Source organism: Schistocerca cancellata, chromosome 3 (assembly GCF_023864275.1).
Source record: "Schistocerca cancellata isolate TAMUIC-IGC-003103 chromosome 3, iqSchCanc2.1, whole genome shotgun sequence".
Taxonomy (NCBI): domain Eukaryota; kingdom Metazoa; phylum Arthropoda; class Insecta; order Orthoptera; family Acrididae; genus Schistocerca; species Schistocerca cancellata.
The window spans coordinates 512,336,137-512,360,929 of record NC_064628.1 but is presented as its reverse complement, the minus strand read 5'-3'; the positions used below and the strand labels follow the sequence as shown (position 1 = coordinate 512,360,929).

At 40.0% G+C, this 24,793-nt stretch overlaps 2 protein-coding genes across 4 annotated transcripts in view; one reads left to right on the top strand and one right to left on the bottom strand.

Moving 5' to 3' along the window:
- Positions 1-10,805, bottom strand: part of LOC126175308 (protein lifeguard 1-like) — a 43,417-nt gene extending 32,612 nt beyond the window's left edge. The window contains exons 1-2 of one of the 3 annotated variants that reach the window (XM_049922012.1): positions 10,475-10,805; positions 10,247-10,310 (exon numbers count right to left, since the gene is read on the bottom strand). In XM_049922012.1, coding sequence (XP_049777969.1) covers positions 10,247-10,298 — 52 coding nt within the window. In that variant the 5' untranslated portion in view covers positions 10,299-10,310; positions 10,475-10,805. Of the gene's footprint in view, positions 1-10,246; positions 10,438-10,474 lie in introns of all 3 variants that reach the window. The other 2 variants (XM_049922013.1, XM_049922014.1) reach the window with 2 other exon arrangements.
- A 192-nt stretch (positions 10,806-10,997) lies between these two features.
- LOC126175309 (ras-related protein Rab-10) overlaps positions 10,998-24,793 on the top strand; it is a 38,233-nt gene continuing 24,437 nt past the window's right edge. The window contains exon 1 of the mRNA XM_049922015.1: positions 10,998-11,191. Within this exon, the coding sequence (XP_049777972.1) occupies positions 11,065-11,191 (127 nt within the window). The 5' untranslated portion in view covers positions 10,998-11,064. The remainder of the gene's footprint in view (positions 11,192-24,793) is intronic.

Genomic DNA, 24,793 nt, shown 5'->3' with positions numbered 1-24,793 from the left:
CCAAAGAAAAGCTCATATGCTATAAAGGTTCCAGCTTCTGTCACATCCATCATTTGGTTTCAGTGCATTGAGAGCTCTACTTGCATCCATCAAACATACATGGCACTGTACTTCCACTGTCATAAAGAAAAGTTGTGTGGACAAAGTCTCAGGCAACTGGTACAGTATGACAAACCCTAACCTCATCTAACTCCCACCAACCCAATTAAGGGCTCAGATAGCTAGGAAAAGTTGGAAAGACCCGTAATAGTAAAACTGAGAAGGCTAAAAATTAAATCAACATCAGTTGGACCAACAATCGTAAAATAAGGTAAGAGAAATAATCGTGTCAGCGTCCCCCAGACTTAGCACGTAATGAAAGTCATCCCTCCCACAGCCATTCCATGCCGATCTATTATAGTCAAGATATTAAAGGTAGAAACAGCACACAGCAGCTTAGAGGAAGTATAAATCTGTTCAACTGTTCTTTCGTCATCAGCTACTATCAAGGATAAGGAATCCTTAGGTCTTGCATCAATCTGAATACTACTACTAAACTGTAAAACAGGGTGTGGCACGAAGAAGTGCTAACTGTATTTAAAACCAAATAAAACAGAGTAAACGAGGGACGACGAAGGTAGCTGGGAGAGGAGGTAGGGTCGAGGGGCCTCCAGGCCCTGGCATGTGACAGGAAACCTCAATCACCTCCCCCTCCCCCAAAAGTAGCTTAAAAAGTTATACCTAAGAATAAAAGCCATGTTCTCAGAGAAAATTAAGACACCATTCAATTGTCCATACAATGTGTGTCAGTATTAGAAGCAAATGATCAGGAGGACCATGCTTAGCATGGAGAGCCGGGAGGAGGCAGGATTCCACGAGGATGTGATCTCTTATCTGTACGGCTCCACAACATAGGAGTGGCTAAGGGTTAATCTGATACGACCAATTCAGAAGGGACAGAGGATGGCGGATTCTTTCCAGGAGGAGCAGGAACAGGAACACCATCCAGTCATAGCCTCTATAAAAAAGAATCGGTCTTTATATTTTCTTAACACGTCTTCTGATGTATAAAGCTCCTAATGGCTATTCATGTGCTGCCATGCCACTTCTTTTAATTGTATTTTATCAATTAACACTGCATATCCAGTTACATATCCATTACAAAGGCCTAAACACCAAATGTAATTTATGCAGAAATATCCAACAACCCTTAAAGATCTGTAACAAGCAGCATTGCAATGAGCTTGTGGAGAACAACTGTTCTCTTTTCAAACATATATAACTAATTCATGAACTTTTACAGCCATTAAACATTTAGAGCATACCATACAATGCAGTGGAGCAAATATGAACTATCATGAAAATTGACGACAATCGGGAGAGCTACGTCCTGATTATGTGCCCCTCCATATCACCATCCAGTGACACATATGGGCTGAGGATGACAGCATTTGGTTGGTACCGTAGGGCCTTCAAGGCCTGTTCAGACAGTTTAGTTTATACATAGAAACAACACTTCAAATATTTATTATTGTAATGGACAGCAATATTCTTTCAGAAAACAAATGGGAGACAGACAAACAAGCAATTTTATATAACTATCTGATCTAGGGAACATCATAATTCAATCTTTGTGGTGGCTCCACAAGCTAAATTTTGTACATTTATGCAGTTAAATACCGACCAGCTATAGCCGGTGCTTTGTAAAACTGCTATCCTGATTATTTGTTACCAGCTGAAACTTGGTGGCACACTGGAATTAACTGGTTTTCTACCATTTGAAAGCAGAGTTCTGTTTATGCTTCAAAGGCCAGCACCATGCTTATGCTTCAGCTTCCTATTAGCTCCGCCTCAGTCCCTCCCAACACCATGAAAGGGTCTCCAACATTAAGCACACACCTAATATCTGAGCACAGTAAACATGCCAATAATGTAATCATGACAGCTGCTCCAAACATGATTGGCGCTCGGTATCAAACATTGCAGTTAACCTATGGAATGTTGCTGCTAACAGCAATTACTTTTCTATAAAAGCCATTGACAAAATTAGAATAGTTGCCCATGGAGGGCAACCTGATGATAGTTTAAAGAGTTGTACATGTTCACGCTTGTTTTTGGTACAGTTTGTAGAGGTCCTATAAGAAGATGACAATGATATGCCTTCAATTTGGCTCATTTGTTGCCTACATCAAACCATTAACTTTTGCAATGATGTGTTGTTAAAAACAATACAGGAATTTGCCAACCATAAATTTGAAACACACTCTCTTGGCTTAGACAGCATCTGTTTATTAATTTAAATCTCAGTAGTAATTTGGTTGTGAAGGTGGCACAAGCAAGTGTGTGCATGGTGCAACAAAGAATGGAATGAAAACATTTCAATATGATATAGAGAACATACTGAAAGACTTTCACGCTAGTGATTACAATGAGTCAATAAGCTTGGTATTTCTATGTCTCTCATAAAATAACATTAACTAAAAAAAAACATTGCTTACTAATCATTCTACTATGCAGATTCTTGGCAAACTTTTGACACCTGTTAGACTTAATTACCCTAACATAGTTGGTGAACAAATATCCCCGAGAGTAGTTTTGAGCTTTACGAACCTCCTTCACATGTTTACCTCTATCAACCACATAATTCGAACTTATACAGGGTTATTACAAATGATTGAAGCGATTTCACAGCTCTACAATAACTTTATTATTTGAGATATTTTCACAATGCTTTGCACACACATACAAAAACTCAAAAAGTTTTTTTAGGCATTCACATATGTTCGATATGTGCCCCTTTAGTGATTCGGCAGACATCAAGCCGATAATCAAGTTCCTCCCACACTCGGCGCAGCATGTCCCCATCAATGAGTTCGAAAGCATCGTTGATGCGAGCTCGCAGTTCTGGCACGTTTCTTGGTAGAGCAGGTTTAAACACTGAATCTTTCACATAACCCCACAGAAAGAAATCGCATGGGGTTAAGTCGGGAGAGTGTAGAGGCCATGACATGAATTGCTTATCATGATCTCCACCATGACCGATCCATCGGTTTTCCAATCTCCTGTTTAAGAAATGCCAAACATCATGATGGAAGTGCGGTGGAGCACCATCCTGTTGAAAGATGAAGTCGGCGCTGTCGGTCTCCAGTTCTGGCACGAGCCAATTTTCCGCGGGCTACGCGTGAAACTTGCCCGCAGGCGTTCAACCATTTCTTCGCTCACTGCAGGCTGACCCGTTGATTTCCCCTTACAGAGGCAACCAGAAGCTTTAAACTGCGCATACCATCGCCAAATGGAGTTAGCAGTTGGTGGATCTTTGTTAAACTTCGTTCTGAAGTGTCGTTGCACTGTTATGACTGACTGATGTGAGTGCATTTCAAGCACGACATACGCTTTCTCGGCTCCTGTCGCCATTTTGTCTCATTGCGCTCTCGAGCGCTCTGACAGCAGAAACCTGAAGTGCGGCTTCAGCCGAACAAAACTTTATGAGTTTTTCTACGTATCTGTAGTGTGTCGTGACCATATCAATGAATGGAGCTACAGTGAATTTATGAAATCGCTTGAATCATTTGTAATAGCCCTGTATATGTCTATGACAGTACCTACATACATTTGTTATCACCCTGCAGCCATTTTCACTACACAGCTGCAAGCTGAGCACTGCCAGCTGTCACGGATCTTTTGCAAAGTTTACTGTAGAGTTCCATTCAAATGCCTGTCTAATTTGAATTAAAATTCTAAACTCAATTATATCATACCTATTGTAACTATCACCATAAACTTGTAGTATGTCACTGTTCTAACTTGCTTGCTACCCCGCATTCATGAAATGTGCACACACGTAATGTCTAACTTTTGTTCACAAACATTATAAGTTTCCAAATCTAAAGGGGGTAAGTATATATTACCATCTACCAAACTCTATGCATCTCATAAAACTCCTATGCATCATTTCTGGGCCATTAATAACATGTTGAGAATACTGGAAAACACTGTAAATAGGTGAAATGAACAAACACGGAACACTGAAATCACTGGTAATAACTACAAATCAATAAAAATCTGTTACACAAGACAGCCAATATGTTGTTATAAACATCAAACCGATGACATAATTATGAATGGTTTTATCCTGCTTTAAACCAACCACAAAAGCAACACTAACAATCTACGTGAAACAGTCATCCTAATTTATGACATTCTGTAACAAGATGAGAATCGTTAACAAAGGAAGCCCTAATAGGTTGAAAGTAGTATGTGGTGCCAAAATATTTGCGGAAGTATTATAGAAATGCCAATATTTTGTGCTGCAACAACTGAGGGAGATAAAGATATGTAACAGTCCATCAATAGTATATTTTAACTGATGATCAACATTGGAGTGTCATGGTACAGCTTTGCATGAATGTGGCTGTTATGTATGTTTACTAAACACAATCTTAACAATATTAGAAAAAGGACAGATTGTCACTCACCGTAAAGATGACCCACTGTGTTACAGACAGACACAACAAAAAGACTTCCATATATTACTGCTTTTGGCCCAACCCCTCTTCAGCACAGAAAAATAACACACACACACACACACACACACACACACACACACACACACACACACAATCATATAAGTCAGCACACCTCATGCACACGACTGCTACCAGCTACCACCAGCAGACACGACTAGAATGTGTCGCATTCCAGTCGGAACTGAAAGTGAGAGCAGTCATGTGTACGAATTGCGCGCACATGTGTGTATGTTTTCTATCTTGATTGTGAGTGGTAATGTATCAGGAATTTTCCTAATATTTTTTATATTCCAAACTGGAGTTTCTATTGTTTAGTAAAAACCAAGCACAAATTCTTAATTTATCAGCTTCAATGACCTCCAATGCACCACTATTCTCACTTTGTAAGCAATAAATCATTCCTAGGCCTCAAAAAGAACATGCACTGCCTCATAGGCATGTTTTTCACTTCAGAACAAAATCTCATCACCTACAAATGAGAGTTGGCCCAGTTGAACTCGTGTCATTAAGAAAAATCAGAAATAACAGCCTCCTTAGGAGATGATTTTTGTGGCACACCATATATCAATTTCTCTTTCCATGAAGCTGCTGCTTTTACCAGTTCAACCTAATGTTTGTTAGCTAGCTAAGATCCAAGGGCTGCCATAACACCACCTCAATACCATAGGATTTTCAGTTACTGACAAGGGCAACAAATGAACCTCCCCATTGCACCCCCCCCCCCCTCCCGATTTAGTTATAAGTTGGCACAGTGGATAGGCCTTGAAAAACTGAACACAAATCAATTGAGAAAACAGGAAGAAGTTGTGTGGAACTATGAAAAAAATAAGCAAAATATACAAACTGAGTGATCCATGCGCCAGATAGGCAACATCAAAGATAGTGTGAGCTCAGGAGCGCCGTGGTCCTGCAGTTAGCGTGAGCAGCTGTTGAACGAGAGGTCCTTGGTTAAAGTCTTCCCTCGAGTGTTAAGTTTACTTACTTTATTTTTGCAAAGTTATGATCTGTCCGTTCAATGACGTCTCTGTTCACTGTAATAAGTTTAGTGTCTGCGTTTTGCGACCGCACCGCAAAACCGTGCGATTAGTAGACGAAAGGACGTGCCTCTCCAATGGGAACCGAAAACATTTGATCACAAGGTCATAGGTCAACCGATTCCTCCTCAGGAAAACACGTCTGATATATTCTATACGACACTGGTGACTGCATGTGCGTCACATGACAGGAATATATTGTCGTCCCACCTAACTTGTACACTTGGCGAATGGGTAAAAAGATTCTTCTACCTTGCCCAATTTAGGTTTTCTTGTGGATGTGATAATCTCTCCCAAGAAAGTGATGAAAACATAAGAGTCTGTCACAAACTGCAACAAATGAGTGCAACAGCTTCACAGTCGCACAGTTTTCCCTGTGCTCTGTTAAAACATATGTTTTTAATGTTTTCAAATTTTTTCGTGTGTAGACTGTCAAATCCTGCATATGTCCAAGCAAATCTGAACATGTCCTGGAATTTTGGAGAGCGAAGTTGATTATGTGCGAGTGCCTGAGCTTTGATAATTGACACACAATCATGTAAACAATACTGCTCTGTGTACCTGTGCAGCTTCGCAAAATCATAGAATCTTTTCACAAAGTATTTCACTTGCCGAAAACCAAACACATCTAACGGTTGCACAAGAGGTGTACAACCTGGAGGAATGGTAATCACGTCTACTCCCACACTAAAATTGTACAATGCCTGATTCTTCTGTCCTGTATAGCTGTCAAAGAGTAAGGCAAAATCTTTGTCCGCATAAGGAGCAATCACACGTTCATTACAGCATTTCACTAGTCTCTTCTCCGTTTTTCCTGATGCAATGCAATTCACAATGACATTTGGCGTTTGCGCAAGTGCCCTATTCACCTGTCGCTGAACTTGCGGTCCAAATAAACCATTTTTTCGCCCTGCAATCATAAATAAAATGTAGGTAAAAGAAATCCTGCTTTGTTCAGAGCTACTGTATGGTATAACTATATGAAGTGGCATGCAGCTGGTCTACAGTACATTCCGTGTCGCCTTCTCTAACTAATGATAACGAGCGGGTTGATTTCATTTCATAGTTAAAACCGGACTGATCTGTGTTGATAATATATGCGTCATCATACTGTTGGAATCTGACATTAGTTTCTGTAACAAACGTCTTGGAACATTTTTAGAGTTCTTCCAGTTTATTCACGTAGTTCTTGCTTACATATTTCGTAATCTTCCTGCTCGTAATTTAGTATTTTCTTTTGAACATGACAAGCCGATGAGATTAAGCCTTGAAGTCCACGACAATTTGTTTAGCACAATGCAATCCCCAAGTCTGTAGGTCTGTATCATGCACTGCACTTAATTCATTTCTGGCTTTAATAAATTGTCGGTATACATGGTTTTCTAGTTCACTGAACTTCTGTCTTCGAGTTCCACCTCGTTCCACGACTTCTTTGCAATATTTAATTGTGCTTTTTTCCTCCATCCCTTTAAATTTCTCAAATTTATTTGTTACTTCACTCCATAATCTATATTTTTGTCTTAATTGGTTTGGACAGTAACGCTGTATTGGAGCATTTCCTTCATATAACCCAAATAAATACCATCAGATTGAAGTCGCAGTATTTCCTCTTCTTGTTCTTCATACAGATCGTCAACAATCTCATCATCTGGTACATAGTCCGCCCCGGTAGCTGAGTGGTCAGCATGACAGACTGTCAATCCTAAGGGCCCGGGTTCGATTCCCGGCTGGGTCGGAAATTTTCTCCGCTCAGGGACTGGGTGTTGTGTTGTCCTAATCATCATCATTTCATCCCCATCGATGCGCAGGTCGCCGAAGTGGCGTCAAATCGAAAGACCTGCACCAGGCGAACAGTCTACCCGACGGGAGGCCCTAGCCACACGACATTTCCATTTATCTGGTACATACAGCCCCACAGCAATCGACAAGGTATCGTCATCACCACATGTACTGTTTATCAACAAATGTAGGAAATTATCATACAAATGTTCGGCAATCGTTCGATCCCTTAAGGTACTTTCCGATTCCTTACAGTTCGGCAAATATTCATTGACCTTGTTATTGAAGTCGCGAGCTATATTTGCTGGATTCACATGGCCCACGGTATACATCTCACATATGTAATGCACTCTCGTCGAAAGTAGCGAACAGTCAACTGCCAGCCAGAGAGCCTCTCTTTTTTTTTTTTTTTTTTTTTTTTTTGGTGTAGCGTCCCCATACTATGGCGCAGCTAGCTCGCATCGGACGGACCGACAGACAGACAGACAGACAATTGTCTGAAAATAAAAAAATTAAACTTTTCACTCGAGGGAAGACTTCAACCATGGACCTCTTGTTCCGCAGCTGCTCACACTAACCACAGGACCATGGTGCTCCTGAGCTCACACTATCCCTGATGTTGCCTGCCTACCTTGCGCATGGACTACTCAGTTTGTTTACTTTGCTTATTTTTTTCATAGTTTCACACAACTTCTTCCTGTTTTCTCAACTGATCTGTGTTCAGTTTTTCAAGGCCTATCCACTGTGCCAACTTATAACTAAATCTGAGGGGGGTGCAATGGGGAGGTTCCCTTGTAAGCAGAGACTTCCATAGGATTCAATTAAACACCTTTTTGAGTCCATAGGAGAACCAATACTGCTATTCTCATGGACTCACTCTTCTGCAAACCACACAGTGCATGATTAAACAGGAGGTATTCAAAATAACTTCAAAGCTTACTGCATAAAGACTGGTACTGTTGAATGCTTGTTTCAAGAAGTCTGCATTTACAAAAGGATACAGATTTCTTAATTACAACATAAACTGTATTTTTCAGTACAGTCTCTGACCATTAGTACATTTTTAGATGCACAATCTTAAAATTTAGCGTGTTATGGTGACTTCAAAATTTCATGGCAACTGAAAAATCCATTCACAAGTTGGGAATTTCATCTACAATTCTTCTCATTTCTCTTATTATACACCCCTCATATGGGTTGATAGAAATTCATGAGGTTAAATTTCTTATTTACCTCACTTTAGACAGAATTTTTTTTTATTATAGCAGCAGGAATTCCTACCACTTCAATCTTGGGCCTTTTAATGTTATCCTGTTTATGATTTGAGTACAGATTAACACCAGTTTCAAAGCTAGTATTCAATCTCTTCATTTGCTGCCTTTTTGGCTGTGAAGTTATTGTTAAGTGGAAAAGCCTTTTGTTTCAGCTTTTGGAGCACTTCTCATGTGGAATGCAAATAAGACTCCTTTCATATACAGCATTACTTACTGATCATACACTCAGATTTTATACCATAACCTTTTTCATGCTGACTCTACCAAATGATTGTAGTCTCCTGATTGTCCCACAAATATTGGCACAACAAAATCTCTGGTGAATTCGTATGTTGCACAAGCAGAAACTTCTCCAAACTTTAAACAAATTCAATACAATGGAGAAGGCAAACTACTTAAAAAGCTGTAAAACCTCTGCGCATTTCAGTGGCAAGAAAACATTCTCTTCGAAACGAAGTGCAAATTATCTTAATAATAATAATAAAAAAAATAATAATAATTTTACAAACAAATTTCTTAGCTTATTCAAATTCTGCAATTGAAAATATGCTCTGCTTCTGCAACAGTTAACTCATGACAAGTAATATACCTGTTTCCCTGCAACAGAACAAAACAGAATAACCTAATCAGTGTCTGAACAAATCCATCACAAACAGAATTTTTTGCTTCACACAAGAGCTGTAAGGACAAGGGAGATTAGTGTTCATACACAAGATGTACAAAGTTCCCTCCATCAAACATTGTACAGGGATTTGCAAAATATGTACATATATAGATTTTTGAATGTTTCTAAATGTGTGTACCATTTCTCAAGAAGTCCAGTTAACAAAGTACTAGTTGCACAAAAAGTACATTTATACTGTTACAAATTTTTACTTTTACATTATTTTATACCACTGAACTAAAATATCTGACTCTGGAACAAAATTCAGTCATTCCTACCCTGTTTTCTGCAAATGACAACATGATAAAAATTTTTACTGCTGAGGAACATAATGTTATTTGCCTGAATGATACATCAGCAAAGGAATGGGAAGTTTGCCCAAGTAAAATGTTGCAAGTGTTTGTAAACTTAAATGTGCAAGTATGTCAAAAGATGTGAACATATCTGCTAATGGTTCCACAATTACGACAGATGTCATGGGATACTCTCCCTGAACTTAAAACTGCAACAACATAAACAAAAGATAGATAAACTCTTAATAACCTAAATGGTAGCCAACATTTCTACAATGTTAAGTGCATTTGTCTGCTCGTGCACTCCACAATTGTCAACAAGAGAAACAGTCATTAACCTGTTGCCAGAAATATGAAATGACTGCATTGGTTACTTGAAAGTTATAAATAACTAAATTTTAATTCCCCTCGCCCTCCTATTCTCTAACCTATGCGACACTGTAACGGAATTAATGATATTTATCTTGATTAGAATAGATTTTAACCAGCAGCACTATGAATCATCTTCAATAGTGCCTATTTGCTAAATATAATTAACCCTCACTTCTCACCATATTATGTGACATACTGTATAGCAAATACAGCACAAAGTTTAAGATAGAGCTAGACTTAGCCACTTAGTTAGAGCAATGATGTTTCATAGCATTCTTTTATTTTTGCGCATAAAACACAAATTAATTTAGAATATAAAATGAACCTTGTTGTCCAGGATAGTAGCCTGTCGGTGGATTTTGCTGCCAAGTTGTCATCCTGCGGTAAAGCTGCGAACACCAATAATGCGAGATATGAGGCAACTGCAATACTTCAGAATTTAATTTGACACTTTCTTGAACGAATAGCAAGAGCTCTCACTCATATAAACATCAGTTGATTCTTTTTATGCATCTGCTATAGAAGAGAGAATTTTCATTTAACTCATTTATACCTTTCCTCAATTAGCTGGGTAGTATCAACTACTCGACGCAACGCAACACCAAAAGGCTTAGAAACGTCAGCCTCCAGTCACACGACAGTGATTACCTGTGTAAATCGATAGTTGTGCAATGTTTTCCTTCTAGAAAGATGCAGCTGATTCTGTCGTTCAGCTACTCTCTGTCACGAACAGATGAATGTACCTAGCTGAGAAAACTGCCTTCAGACCCCTATCAAAATAGATACAGAAGCTCAGTCACACATTTCTCCCGAATTTTTATTGAGATAACTATATCACGAAAGCCGTAACAACAACGTTAAAGATATGTAATCAGAATGGCCAACAACTAAGAAATTGATAGTTACCAAAAAGAACATTTTAGTCGGTTTGGTAATATGGCTCTCAAAACAGCATCAAATTGGGGCTTGCATGCATTTTCTGCTTGGAAATTATAATAAAATCAATACAGGCGCTTTATACTAATTGTTGATAACATAAATTTGCCACGTTGGCAGTACCGTACATCGGAGGCTGTACCACTTCCTCTTTAAAGGAAAGAAAATCTTGAAGTGACGTCTGTGGGCCTTTGAGAACTACGTAAAATGGCGAAGAAAACTTATGATCTGTTATTTAAGTTATTGTTGATAGGTGACTCAGGTGTTGGGAAAACGTGCATCCTATTTAGGTTTTCGGACGATGCCTTCACAACAACATTCATATCCACTATAGGTAAATGTCAGCTGCAAATATTAGTTGTATGTGTAGAGTAATTAGTTGTTTTATACGTTTAATTTCAAAAATTGAAGGAAACTCGTAGGTTCTAAGCCCTTGGTGTCTGAATTCCGCAATTTTCATTGTATTGGTGTTGCATAGTGATTGGGTGACTGGAAAAAGAAGCAAGTGCCATGTTATTTTTGGTAGTACCATGGAATACTGTGTTTTTTGTGGGGTGGGGTCGAATGGAATGTGGAATATCTTCGGCGTTAATAACTGTACTTAACGCGTTTATGTAATATTCGAATTACGTGAATTAGACGAGTTCTTAAAATGAGCCAATTTTCCAACGAAACCTGTTGAATTGGGTGTAAAACTACGATGATAAATACAGATTTCTCTTCATGTGACTTTGCTGCGGAGTTTTGTAGTGAATGTCTGCTAGTAACGACCATTTCTTTTTAACCCAACAAAAATTAAGCTTTGTCGGCTAATGTGTAAGGGTGATAGTACGGTAAAAATACCGTCGAGATGTTCCTCGATCTCTGATATTTTGCATTAGTTGAAGAGGGAAGTTTTGTTTACTGGTAGTTTCCATTTTTTTCATTTTAACATTCAGAAGTAAAATACATTCTGCATTCTTTTTTATTGAATAGTTGTGTAGTAGTGGTCCAATAACTGACAGAGAGAGAGAGAAAAAAATATATTTCTCTCTGTCTTTCCCCCCTCCACCACCGCCATCATCAGTGCAAAAAGAATGCCTGTTTCCTTTTTGTATTCATCATTGTATTATGTTGTTGGCATACGCAGTATCTAACATAGTTAAAAATTGAAGTAGATTTTACTGTATATCACTTGCTGAGTCCTTCATTATCTGTGTTATTTAATGATATATCTTCAGTGCAATGAATTATTTGCAATAAACGGTGTTATTCCCTTCCTAATTTAAGTATCTGTGTTGGCAGTAAACTTTGTTTCTTAGTTAAGGAGTATTCCTGTTGCCCTGTGACAGTTTCTTAATGTTTCTTATTCAGAATAGACCAGTGTCTGTAATGGTATTAAAAACATCTGGTTGTTTTGATAACACAAACTTCAAATTGTAGACTAATAATCTATAACTAGTGTTGCTTTGCTGCCATTAAGTCTGTAGTTTTTGACCATAGTTGCGCTCATTTTTTGGATGTTAGTACCACTCAAGTAGTAAATGGCTTTATACAAAATCCTATTTATATTACTTTCCATTGACCTTCTGTGTCTTTGTCACATTGCCAAAGAAGAAGGAAACATTCCACGAAGGAAAAATATACCTAAAAACAAAGATGATGTGACTTACCAAATGAAAGTGCTGGCAGGTCGACAGACACACAAACATACACACAAAATTCAAGCTTTCGCAACAAACTGTTGCCTCATCAGGAAAGAGGGAAAGACGAAAGGATGTGGGTTTTAAGGGAGAGGGTAAGGAGTCATTCCAGTCCCGGGAGCGGAAAGACTTACCTTAGGGGGAAAAAAGGACGGGTATACACTCGCGCTCGCGCACACACACACACACACACACACACACACACACACACACACACACACACACACACACACATCCACACATATACAGACACAAGCAGACATATTGGTCTTTAAATATGTCTGCTTGTGTCTGTATATGTGTGGATGGATATGTGTGTGTGCGCGAGTGTATACCCGTCCTTTTTTCCCCCTAAGGTAAGTCTTTCCGCTCCCGGGACTGGAATGACTCCTTACCCTCTCCCTTAAAACCCACATCCTTTCGTCTTTCCCTCTCCTTCCCTCTTTCCTGATGAGGCAACAGTTTGTTGCGAAAGCTTGAATTTTGTGTGTATGTTTGTGTTCGTTTGTGTGTCTGTCGACCTGCCAGCACTTTCATTTGATATATATATATATCCCTGCGCCAGTTAAGACAACTACTGCACTACTATTTGTTAAAGAATAATGTAATTTACTTCTGGATGTAATATTTGTGTGTTCAACAGTAGACATTCTCCATTGGATGGATGTAGTCAAATTGCCCTAAATAAATACGCAAGTCAGCCCAAGATATCTTGGAAAATCAAAGATGGGATGTAACAATATTATGAGAAGGAAAGTTGCTATTCACAATATAGCAGAGATACTGAGTCGCACGCAGATAGGCACAGCAGAAAGTGTTTCACACTTCAAGCTTTCAGTCAATGGCTGTTGTCCCCCCCCCCCCCCCCCCCCCCACACACACACACACACACACACACACACACACACACACACACACACACACATATGTACACACGAGTCTTGGGCAGAGTGGTCTCAGCTGTCTGAGACTGCAGTCGTGTGTGTGAGTTGTGTTTGCAAGCGTGCATGTCTATTGTTGACAGAGACCATTGGGCGAAAACTTAAGCATCTCTGCTGTAAGGTGAGTAGCAACTTTCAATCTCATAATATTGCAAGATACCTTGGACATATCCTTTAAGCAAGGTAATGATTAAATCGCATATGAACGCCTACACCAATTCACTCACTTCACAATGATACTCTTTAGCAGTTTCCCCTCTGGAACACTATGTGTGTCCAATTTACCTGGAACAGCAACAGCAGGAGATGAACCAGTCAATAAATGAAAAATTACATGCACTGTGTACTTATTGTTCGTGGTTTATGGATAGAGATATTAATAATTTCTTGTTTGAAGAAAATGGTAATTACTGTCCCACCTCTAGATATTCTTTTAGGCTATACGGAGAATATGAGGTAGTAACCATTTCTGAATGCAGATTTCTTCAGAGTGGCGTATTAGATGTACCCCAACAATAAATGGGGACCTTTATTTTATTTTATTTACTTTTTATTTTTTTCATATGTAGGGGACAATCGTCTGTATTTTGTCCGTTGTAATAATGAGTGTATCTCATTTGTTTTTAAGTGTGTAACTGCTGGAAATACATATAGTGAGGGCAAGTGGGCCACATTTTCCAATATTGATGCATTGTGTTAGTATGGGTAGACTAGACTATTGTACATAAACAGTGTCAGTATGTACTGTCTTAGGTATTTAATTGTTAAAAATATATTGACCGTACTTTGCTAATATGGCCCTTCAATGTCAAGTGTTTATCAACTGTAACAAGAATGTGTGCTTCCCAGCTTCGTTTGGAACTGAATTAACTATTTAAATATAGAATTAATTTTTTCCATGCACTTACATTTGTATTTACATTGTCATTTGCATTTAAAATGTTGTTTCACTGAAATATTTATTAGCCTTCCTTAGATTTACAGAGGTTCTGGATTCGAATTAAACAGTCACTTATTGCTATGAGTGAGATGTCATCTGCAGACATTACCATTGTACCATCTACATGTGCATGATCTTTCATTGAACAAAGTTTGTAAACTGCGTCTCTTAAGTAAAACTCTGCTAATGACATTACCATTGTACCATCTACATGTGCATGATCTTTCATTGAACAAAGTTTGTAAACTGCGTCTCTTAAGTAAAACTCTGCTAATGAAGTGGACAAGTGTGGAAATTGCCACTGAATCATCGGCTATGGCAGTCACTATGAGGAATGTCAGTGTTATTTCTGTGTGATGTATTGTAATAAAACTCAGGTGGGGAATTGAACTGGTCATTTCTGGAGATACAGTAATTGTCACTATTGCTATATAACACTGGAAAGAGAGCATTTTATCTTAAAACTTTGTGCAGATGCAGCAGTAGCCTAAGAAAAATTAGCAGTTTTGCAAACTGCAGTTTACATTAATAATGTTAGTTAGATCAGAAGACTGAATTACAGTCAAGCCTTCTAAATCAGTTAAAAAGATCCAGGAGATTCATTTAGCTGTCCCCAATAGTTTCAATGCTTTGGAGACTTGACTAAAGCATTTGCATTACTCAAAGAGTTCAGGAGATGATACACGGCATAAGGTGCAGGCATTGTTTTGGAAAAAGGTTTAAGATGACCAAGAAGTTCTTATTGTCAGATTGTAGTCATGAGGAGAATGTAAAACAGGTACACCACTCTTTGGGAAATGATTAGCAAGTAACTCTTATTTTTAAGACGAGTGCAGAGCCCAGCAATATTACCTGTGTTTTGGGCTCTTTTGGAAGGTCTTGGAAAAGCTCATGTGATGATAATAGGTTTTGCAACCAACAGTTTGGACTTTATAACTGAGGACGTCAACCATTTTCCTGAGAGTGCTTCTCATACTAATGTGAAGATCATTTCAGTATGTGAGTGGTATAAATGCTGCATAAAGTGTTTAATGGCATGTGTTAATGTTAAACTGAAAAATCATCAAAAGCAGGGAAATGTTCACACATTAGTGTCCTTCACTCAGCTGCATAATGCACTGCATAGTTTGAATGTGAATGCTTCATGTTTTCCTTATTTCTGTAGCCTATGAATAATCACAAAATAATTACAGTTGTCTCAAATTGCAAATTAGTATCCAAGCTGTGAACGTAATCTGTTGATACACCCATCACTGCAAGGAACTCTGTTGTATTGCCTGGGAAAGCTCTTGGAGTACATCATTGAATTACACAGGGAACAGTGTGCTTTGTGCCAAATTTGCACCTTTGAGAAGTTTTATTCAACTTTTACAGAAAGACTGCATGTGCTACAGTGTTGCTTCTTATTCGGTTAAGTTAAGAGATAATCAGATGTAGTGTACAAATTGGACTTGAATGGACGTGCCCTGTCCGTCGTTATGTGCAGCAGGAAACCAAAACATGACACCCAGTCTGTGATGAAGGTGAAAGCGATAGTTTCTGCCATAACATCGTCCACTGGTGCAGCTTTAGAGTGTATCGATCAATCATTGTAAGTATGTAAGAGTGACCATTGGTTGATGACAGTGGGCCAACAATGTCAAGGTGGACATGTGTGAATCATGCTGTTGTGATTGGAAAGCTTCCTACCGGTGAGTGGATGTGGTGATTTATCTTGCTACGCTGGCATTTCAAGCAGCATCTTGCCCATTCGCAGCAATCCGTTTGCATTCCAGGCCACACGTAACACATTGTTACAAATCGTGTTGTAGCTTGTATGCCTGCCTGGGTGACAGAAGTTGTGCAGCGAATAGAAAACATCCTCCCAAAATTCCCGAGGTAGGGAGGGTCTCGGCTTCGATGCGGACATGTCACAATATAGCTTTACGTTGCTTCCAGGAATGTCTATCAGCTGCAGGTCCAGCGCCGATTCACCATTTGACAGAATCGCTTGTAATTCCGCATCAGCATGCTGTGCTGCAGCGACGTTGGCGTAATCAATCGTATTGGCGATGCTGCTGACTCTGCCAATTGGCCACTACATTGTCGATTCCAGACACATAGCGTATATCAGTGGTAAACTGAGAAGTAAACAAGAGTTGGTTGTGTTGTCTGGGGGAACAATTCATGCTGTTTTTGACAGAATGCATATGTTGGTGGCATGTCATCCATAAAGATAAGTCACGTGCTTCTAGTTGCCGTCTGAAGTGCTTGACAGCTTCATAAATGGCCAGAAGTTCTCTGTTGGATGCGCTCCAAAGTCTTTGTGAAGTTGTCAACTTGGGTGAAAAAAAAATGTCAGTGGCTGTAGGATCTGGATGTGCCAGCAGGCCTGCGTTGACGATGCTTTTTTTGGCCACCTCAAATGAGACAATCATTTCATGAGTCCAAGTTATGGGCGCGTTACCCTTGGCTTTCAGACCAGTTATTGCTGCAACTAAAGGTACCTGTAGCTCAGCCGAGTTTGGCAAATGGCGGCGGGAAAAAAATTTAACATCCCAAGGAAGTGCCATAGTTCCTTGGCTGTAGTGGGCCTCGGAATGCTTGAAGTGGCTTCCATCTTCTCAGGTAGTGGTAGTGATGCAGCCGCAGAAATTCTATGTCCAAGAAAGTCTACTTCAGGCTGGCCAAAGACACAATTTTGAGGTATTGAGCATGATTCCCTTGTGTTCCAATCACTGGCGATGTACCTCAGGCGACAACGAAAAAACCAAAATGTCGTCCAGGTATGCAAACACAAAAAGTAAACCCTGTAGCATGGAATCTGTGAAGCGCTCTCATGTCTGTGCGGCATTCCTCAGTCCAAAAGTCATGAACATGCTCTCGAATAAACCAAAAGGAGTGAGGATGGCTGTCTTTGGAATGTCACATTCGGCTACAGGTATCTGTGTGTAGGCCTTTGCATAGTCAAATACAGTGAACACTACTGAACCACTCAATGCATAATTGTGATTGTACAACAAGGGTACAAAATAATGATTAGGTATTGTTCAGACGTTCAGGGCTCTATAGTCGCCGCACGGCCTCCATGCAACTTCTTTCCTTGGCACCGGATGTAATGGTGAGGACCAAGGGCTGTTGGAAGGTCGGATTACACCGTCGCGCAACATGCAGACAAATTCTGCCTTCGCTATTTTGAGGTGATCTGGGGCTAAACGTCGCTGCCTACAAGAGGTAGGGACCTCCTTAAGTGCCCCGGATGGTCGTGTCGTGGCTGGAAATCCTCGCAGCAGCTCCACGTACTCGCCATCCACTACCACGTCTCGATAGAATCTGGAAGTTGTTAAGCCAGTGGTGTTGTCGACCAGGCAAGAGTTCCTCATGCCAGGCAGCTGGTTGTAGTGGGTGAGTAAGTCAGCTTCGATGATTGATTTGGCAACATCCGTGACAGTAAAGTCCCACGCAAAAGTGCGCCGCAACCTGAGGTAGAGTTCCAAGTGCATCGTGCCATACATTATAATCCGGGAGTTATTAGCAGTTGTGAGGCAAATGGGCGAAGACGGTCACTCCTGATACAGCATGGTTTGAGGAAATATTGCCAAATTGGAACCAGTGCCTACTAAGTACTTCCAGGTGGAACGTCAGTCACTCGCAAACAGACGCCTGGATGTCTGACAGCAAACGGAGGAGGCACTCACTTCTGATCGCCACTGCTGTTTGGATAGGCGCAGGGTGTCGTACACTTACGTGCTTGCTCGCCCAACCTGCAATGGTACCAACAGATTGTTTGTTCTGTCCCTATCGTAGACAAGGCTATCGATGATCGGCTGCGTGAGCAACGACGGATTCGATGACAGCTCTTGTTGCTTGTGCCACGACAATGTAACAGCTCGCTGATTTTCTGTGATAACAAGTCCACTTTGTTGACGAGAACATCATAATCTGCACGTGAAACAGTTGTCACCGCACAGACGCACGCTGTGGTGGCGGAGCTAAATATTGATGGCATCATTGCTTCTTGGATCATACCAGCCAATTTGGTCACTGCATCTAAAGACGCATCAGTCTGTGATACCACGATTGTTTTCACTGGAGGTGGTAACCGGCTGCTCCAGATCATGTGCAGTAAGCTGTTCGGGGCTGTACCTGCATCTACTTTACTCCGCAGATGACGTAGGTACTGTGACTGTTTTTTGTCGCCTGTGTCCTCTTTGGTAAGCACCTGCTGGATTCATTCTTCTTGAAAAGTGGACACGCGCCGAATTAGTTCTGCTTTCAGTAGGTCGTAGCTGTTCGTTCCCAGCCGGCTAATTATGATGGCTTGAACCTCAGCGGTGTACTGATGATATAGTTGGCTGACCACTAGCAAGAATTTCGTGGCGTTGACTGTGATACCTGCATAGAAAAAATTTGCTTCAACTTGCGCAAACCACAGGGATGGATTTTGCGGCCGGAAGAGTGGTGGCCACACCGCTAGACGCGCCACAGAAGTATTTGTTGGCTCTGGTGGATTCGCCATCTCAATTTCTTGCAAGGACTTCTCGTAAATTCAGTGTGCATGCAGGAGATCACGTTGAAGTCACCACCTTGTCGGTACCGCTTTGAATTACTGCAATCGACGGATCTGCATGTGCTTGTAGGCTAAATAAGGAAAGTAGGTTTGGCTCAGCTTGATGTAACAATTTATTAACAAAGCCCTGGGGGCAGAACAGACAATAATACACTGCAATCAGTAACTCATGCGAAAGTGTGAGAAAAGTTCAGTATGGTAAATTATTCTGTATCTAACACTTGGATTCATGTTTTTTTGTCAAGGAGTAGGACGAGGAACAACAAACGACAATCAGAGTAAATCGAGGAACAAATTTCGCTTGTGTATTGCGTCTCTGGCGTTCAGCAGGAAAGTTTCATGGCACTGTACTTGCAAACACCTGCGCGTGTCACGGTGCTGGACGATGACAGAAGACACCACATGAGGAAATTTAACACAAAGTTTTGACAGGGTGTCTACGACCCGGGACAACCGGGAGATCCGGGATTTTTTTCATCCGGGAGAAAACCGGGAAAAACCCGGGATATTTTTAGAATTCCGGGAATTTTTCATTGTTTTAGTTTTCAGTTAAATTTTTGTAATTTTGACTAGTAAGAACCGACACGCTAACAAAGGATATTACTGTATCCCGCTACTGCAGAATAATTTTTCAACAATAAAACATAAACGAGAGAAAAAAACGAAAATAACTTAAATTGCAAAGGAAATGCGCCATATACAACGACGACACAAGTGCTCATGCAAGCGTCTGCCGACTGAAAATGTGTCAAAGGCTTTAGGAAGACTATGCAGTGCTTCATAACAACAAATTGCCCCCAATGAGCGTGAAGTCGCAACTGTTTACATTCGATTTGTTTTAGCAGTTAACGCGTGGGCTCATGCGCATGCACAGTAGAGTCACGTTTGAGTAGTAGATTCTCCCGCTTGTCAACAGGAATGTGGCTGTTGGCTGTGCAAGCAGTCGCAGCAAGCAGCTAGATACTTCAGGGAAAAGGGGGCGCCTAATTCATATTATTGAGGGGAAAAAAACTTCTTTCACAAAGCACCTAGCATCCAGCGCACATTTGCCTATCAATTAGTCATATGATTTTGAAACGCTTCTCTGTTGGTATTTGAACACATTTTAAGTTGATTTCTGAATGAATCATAAGCTGACTTTTGAATGCATGCATAGTTACGTGATGTCTGTCAGGAGAATCCTGGTCGCATCTAGAAATAAACTTTCCACAGACAAAAGGGGACGGGGCTATACGAGCTGAGTGGAATAAAGCCGAATGGATGAATGGCAATCGCTGTCTGATTATGTGGCTGATTGGGTGTGGGAATGATCAGCGTTGTTATAATTGCTAGCGAAATCAATAGATTCATACTATCAGAATGGAAATAAATGACTGACAGGAATAACAGGTGAGAAAGATTATGTATTATCTTCTCGGTGTGTCCAAGAAAATGAAGTTTTGACAGAAAATGTTTGGCCAGATTGCTACACTAGTAAGGACCAGTAGTACAGTCCCCGGCTACCAGCCGCTTAAGTTCTATTATGGAAGAAACGCGGAAAACGTGTTGTACGAACACGTAAGAACGCCTAACCAGAGAATAATTGCGGGAGAACTAAACCAGTGATTCTGGCAGGGTTAGTGAAGTTAATCGGCGAACAAATTTTGACAGTGGCAGCAATAGCTACAGAATTGGTGATGACAGGATTGTTTGTTAGAACGAGGACGGAGAAGAAACGAGGACATCACACAAATTATGGAAGAATAAGACGATTACAAATTTATATAAAAATTTCGTAATACTAGTTTTCGATGTCATGCTAGAGAAGCTGGTGCATATGAATGAAACGTGAAACTACTTCCTAACATAAAGCTTTTTGCTTGTAGTAGGCCTAATAGGCATTTGATATTGATACTTATTGGATTATATTCTGTCGTGTTATAAAAATGACCATTTGTGCCAAAACAGTTTCGTTTATTTGGTGTGTTATAAAAGTGCTGCGGTATTAGAAAGGCCTATTTTGTTTTATCTAGCAGACAGTGACAAAATAGACGTAATCAGATCGAGAAACCACACCAGTCTTGGGTATTATTTGTATTAACAGCTTTTTCAGTATTAGATAACTACATTTCGATTTTCCATGTAGCTAAAAGTTTGACAAACTTTGATGAGGTAAAAGATTCTTTCACAGAAAGGAAAACATGCTATGTAAAGCTGTAGCAAGATTAGAGAGAAAAAAATGCTAGGAGCTAAGGTTTGAAGAAATGTGTAATTTCTTGCTTATCTCTTGTCAGTACTGATTTTATATATCCTATATTTAATTTTAGGACACACGAAACAGCAAGTTATTAACTAATGAGCAATGAAGAGTTCAGATTTTCGAAGAGTTCTTGTTCTCTCGATTACAAATAATCCCGCCCGCTATTAATTGCGAGATTTTTTTTTTAAGAGAGGCAGGCTGCCAAACTGGCCGACTGGGAGCAGGAGAGGCACCACAGGACATTTCAGTTTCCACTCTCCTGAATATAGTTTGGACGTGCAGTAGAAAAATGCTTTATGAAGAAGCATGGAACTGCACTTGGGCATACTTAAGACCAAATAATATGTCTTACATTTCCTCGAATACATACGTTTTATGTTTCAGAATTTTCAGAAAGATGTGCGCTACAAGATGAACATATTTTGAAAATTCGATTTTTTTTTAGTATTGACCCGGTTCGCAAATGTCGTAGATCCGGGGCTGATGCGCAGAGCAATCTGAGCTATAGTGGGTAGTCTCCACGTGACCCGTGTTTACGTTCAGTGATTTTGCTGTTTCCCCTTCGTTTACTCTCACGTCAAATGAAAACAAAACGGATATCCATGGCCGGGAGTTATCAAGTGAATTAAAACACATTCACATAATTACTAAAGGCCGAAATATGTCATTAGTTTCAGATTTTATTTTATTTCCACCTTTCTGACAGTCGAGCATTAATCGCCTTGCGGAACAATGAAGTTATTTTGGTCTGTTTGCTAAAGAAATTTGACTTCTGCTAATCTTTTCCGCAGAGGCAGTCAATGTATCTGAAACGAAATGTTTAATTCCACAGTACTGGGTAGTTTCAACTGTTCGCTGCATTTCAAGTGCACGTTTTCATTTTCTAGCATGTATGGCATTATGCCATAATAAAGAACCAAATATGATATAATACAGTACTGGTGCTCCAAGAAAATTTACATCCTGGAAACCACACTTAAAAGCTTACTATCAGGTCGGGGTCTATGGTACTTCATTGGGAATCTGGACATACGAGTGTGCCTTTAAGTATGCACTTTAAATGTGCACATTTTAATATGGTTCACGAAATTCCGATGCTCTTGCAGTATCATCTTTCATTGATCTTTTACACGTACGTACATACGGGCTTCCTACGTCATGATACCTACCCAAGCGCGGTGTCGCCTGTTACCTGAGCTCTCTGGCAACTGCTGAAACGAACCTATTTGTAACAGGTCGCGGGAAAATATTACGATTGGTAGTTTGAAAAACGTTACTTCCGAAGTAAATATCCTTTTACGTAAGTTGAGCTACGTACAAGAATGGACCGTGAATTTATTAAATCACAAAGCGTTTGACTCTCATTTAAAAATCAGGTGTCTGATGACGAGCCATTTTAGAAACATTTCGAACCCTCGAACCCTAAAGATCAGACATTTATGTCATTATTAAAAATTTTACTGGCACATTTGTATGATATCTCTTAAAGTGTAACACGCGCAAAAAAGATCAACAGTATATGCGAAAGCTTAGCTTCTCTTGCAGCTTGAGACCAATATTTTATGTGAAAGCTTTTCTTTTCTTGTAACAACACTATGTATATTAATTTAAACTATTAACTTTTCCTGTTTGGCTCGCTACTTAACACTGATGTTGCTATTGGCTGACTACATCACGTGTCCTATGCTCTGAATATCCTCTGTCATCGGCTGGCGAGGTCACGTGACATGAGTTACGAACGGCTTACAAAAGCGCATCGAACCTCGGTTTCAATGGTTTGGAAAGTAACATGCGGTGTTTGGTGGATTTTCTAATGTATGTTTTCGTAATACGAAAATACGCAGCGTACATGTTGCTGCACATCAAAGATATTTCCAAAACGTGTCTTTTTCTCTGAGTTTCGTTTTCTAAAATGCCGGGAAATTGTACACCCGTGTACAAAACCATAACCCATCAAAGGAGTGATAGGGGAAAATATACTGTCATCAGGGAGAAAGTGTATTTTTATCCGGGAGAAATCCGGGAATTTTTTTTCCTTGTCCACGTAGACACCCTGTTTGAACCTAACAGTGAACTGAGGCAAGCAGATTCACTTTCATATATGCAGTAAGAGAATGTAATAAGAACTGCTCAAGTCAACATTATAGGCACAATATAAAATAGAATGGTGTAGGTTCTGGCCTGTGCAGATGATATGGATATTATTGCAAGAACAGAACTGGCTGCTAAAAAGACACACAGGGCACTGGTGGCAGCGACAGCAGGAGCAGCAGCAGCAGCAGCGGGAGTGGAAGTGAAAATCAATAAAACCAAAAACATGCGAATAACACGACCAAAACTAAATACAATTTTAGAAATTTACCAGTCGCAAATGGAATTTGTTAGTGAATTTGTCTGTCTGGGAACATTGGCAACGTATTTTATGGAAGTGCTATTTTTCGTCGGGTTCTGTTGGGCTGTGTTTTATAAAACCCAGTGGGACGAAGCAGAGGAAGAATGAAGACCTCGATCCTTGGATGACGCACAGAAAGATTAAAAAAATTATTGTTGTCAGAGGATGGAGAAGCAAGACGCTGAATAGGGTGAATGGAACGATGCCCTAGAGCAGGCCAAAGCTCACCAAAGGCTGTAGAGCCAGGAGGACAACAATGTGGTGGTGGTGGTGGTGGTGGTGGTGGAGGTGGAGTGAATTTCACCATGAGCTCTTCCTTACATACAGTCTTTAGTTTAGCCCACATACAAACTAAAGGTGTACACAAAAGTTTGTGAGTGAGTGCCACTACCTGTGTCACAGTACATTCCTGTGCTTGTGCACCCTTCTCCAGCCATATTTCTTCCTCAGCTTCTTTCTCCTTCATAGTCTTTAATTTCTATGACTTTGACAATATCTGAAAACCTTTTTCTTCTGAATATTGCCTCCATCTGAAATTTCCACCACTCCCTCTCCCTCCCCCTCCAATTCTCCCCTCCCGACAACTTCAAGAACTGTTCTGTTGCGGTCACCCCAACACCAGGCCAGTTGCATCAAATTTGCTGTTATTTGCGTTACCACTGAAAACGACGTATGCTTGTGGCCTGTAACGTAATCAGGGGCAGTAACGGAAGCTTGTAATAATCTATTTGTACAGACTTTATTTAAATATTACAACTCAGTGGCAGATGATAGTGAAACACACAGAGGCTAAGTAAACACAAACAGCATCAGAGAACAGAAATTAATGTAAACCAAAAGAACCCACCTAAAATAATATTAACATTCTACTTTTAACAAGAGTCATTGGCTACCAAATACAGATACATTAGTTTACTACTACACCTACTATAAATAATCATTAATTTTAAAAATACAACTCCTAAGCAGATCAATTCATCAGTGAATAAAAAGTAATAATTCTTTTGGCTATGATGGTATTTCTGACTATGGGAATTTTGTGCTGGCTTGACAGAATCATGCTCTTAGTATTTCTATAAACAAGTGATAATGCTGTGCATATTTCCTGAAAGACTTAAATGTGCTGTAGATCTGTCTACAGGGTGATATTGCTGAATCTGATGATCCAACCTTCTTGTCATAGGTTATCACCG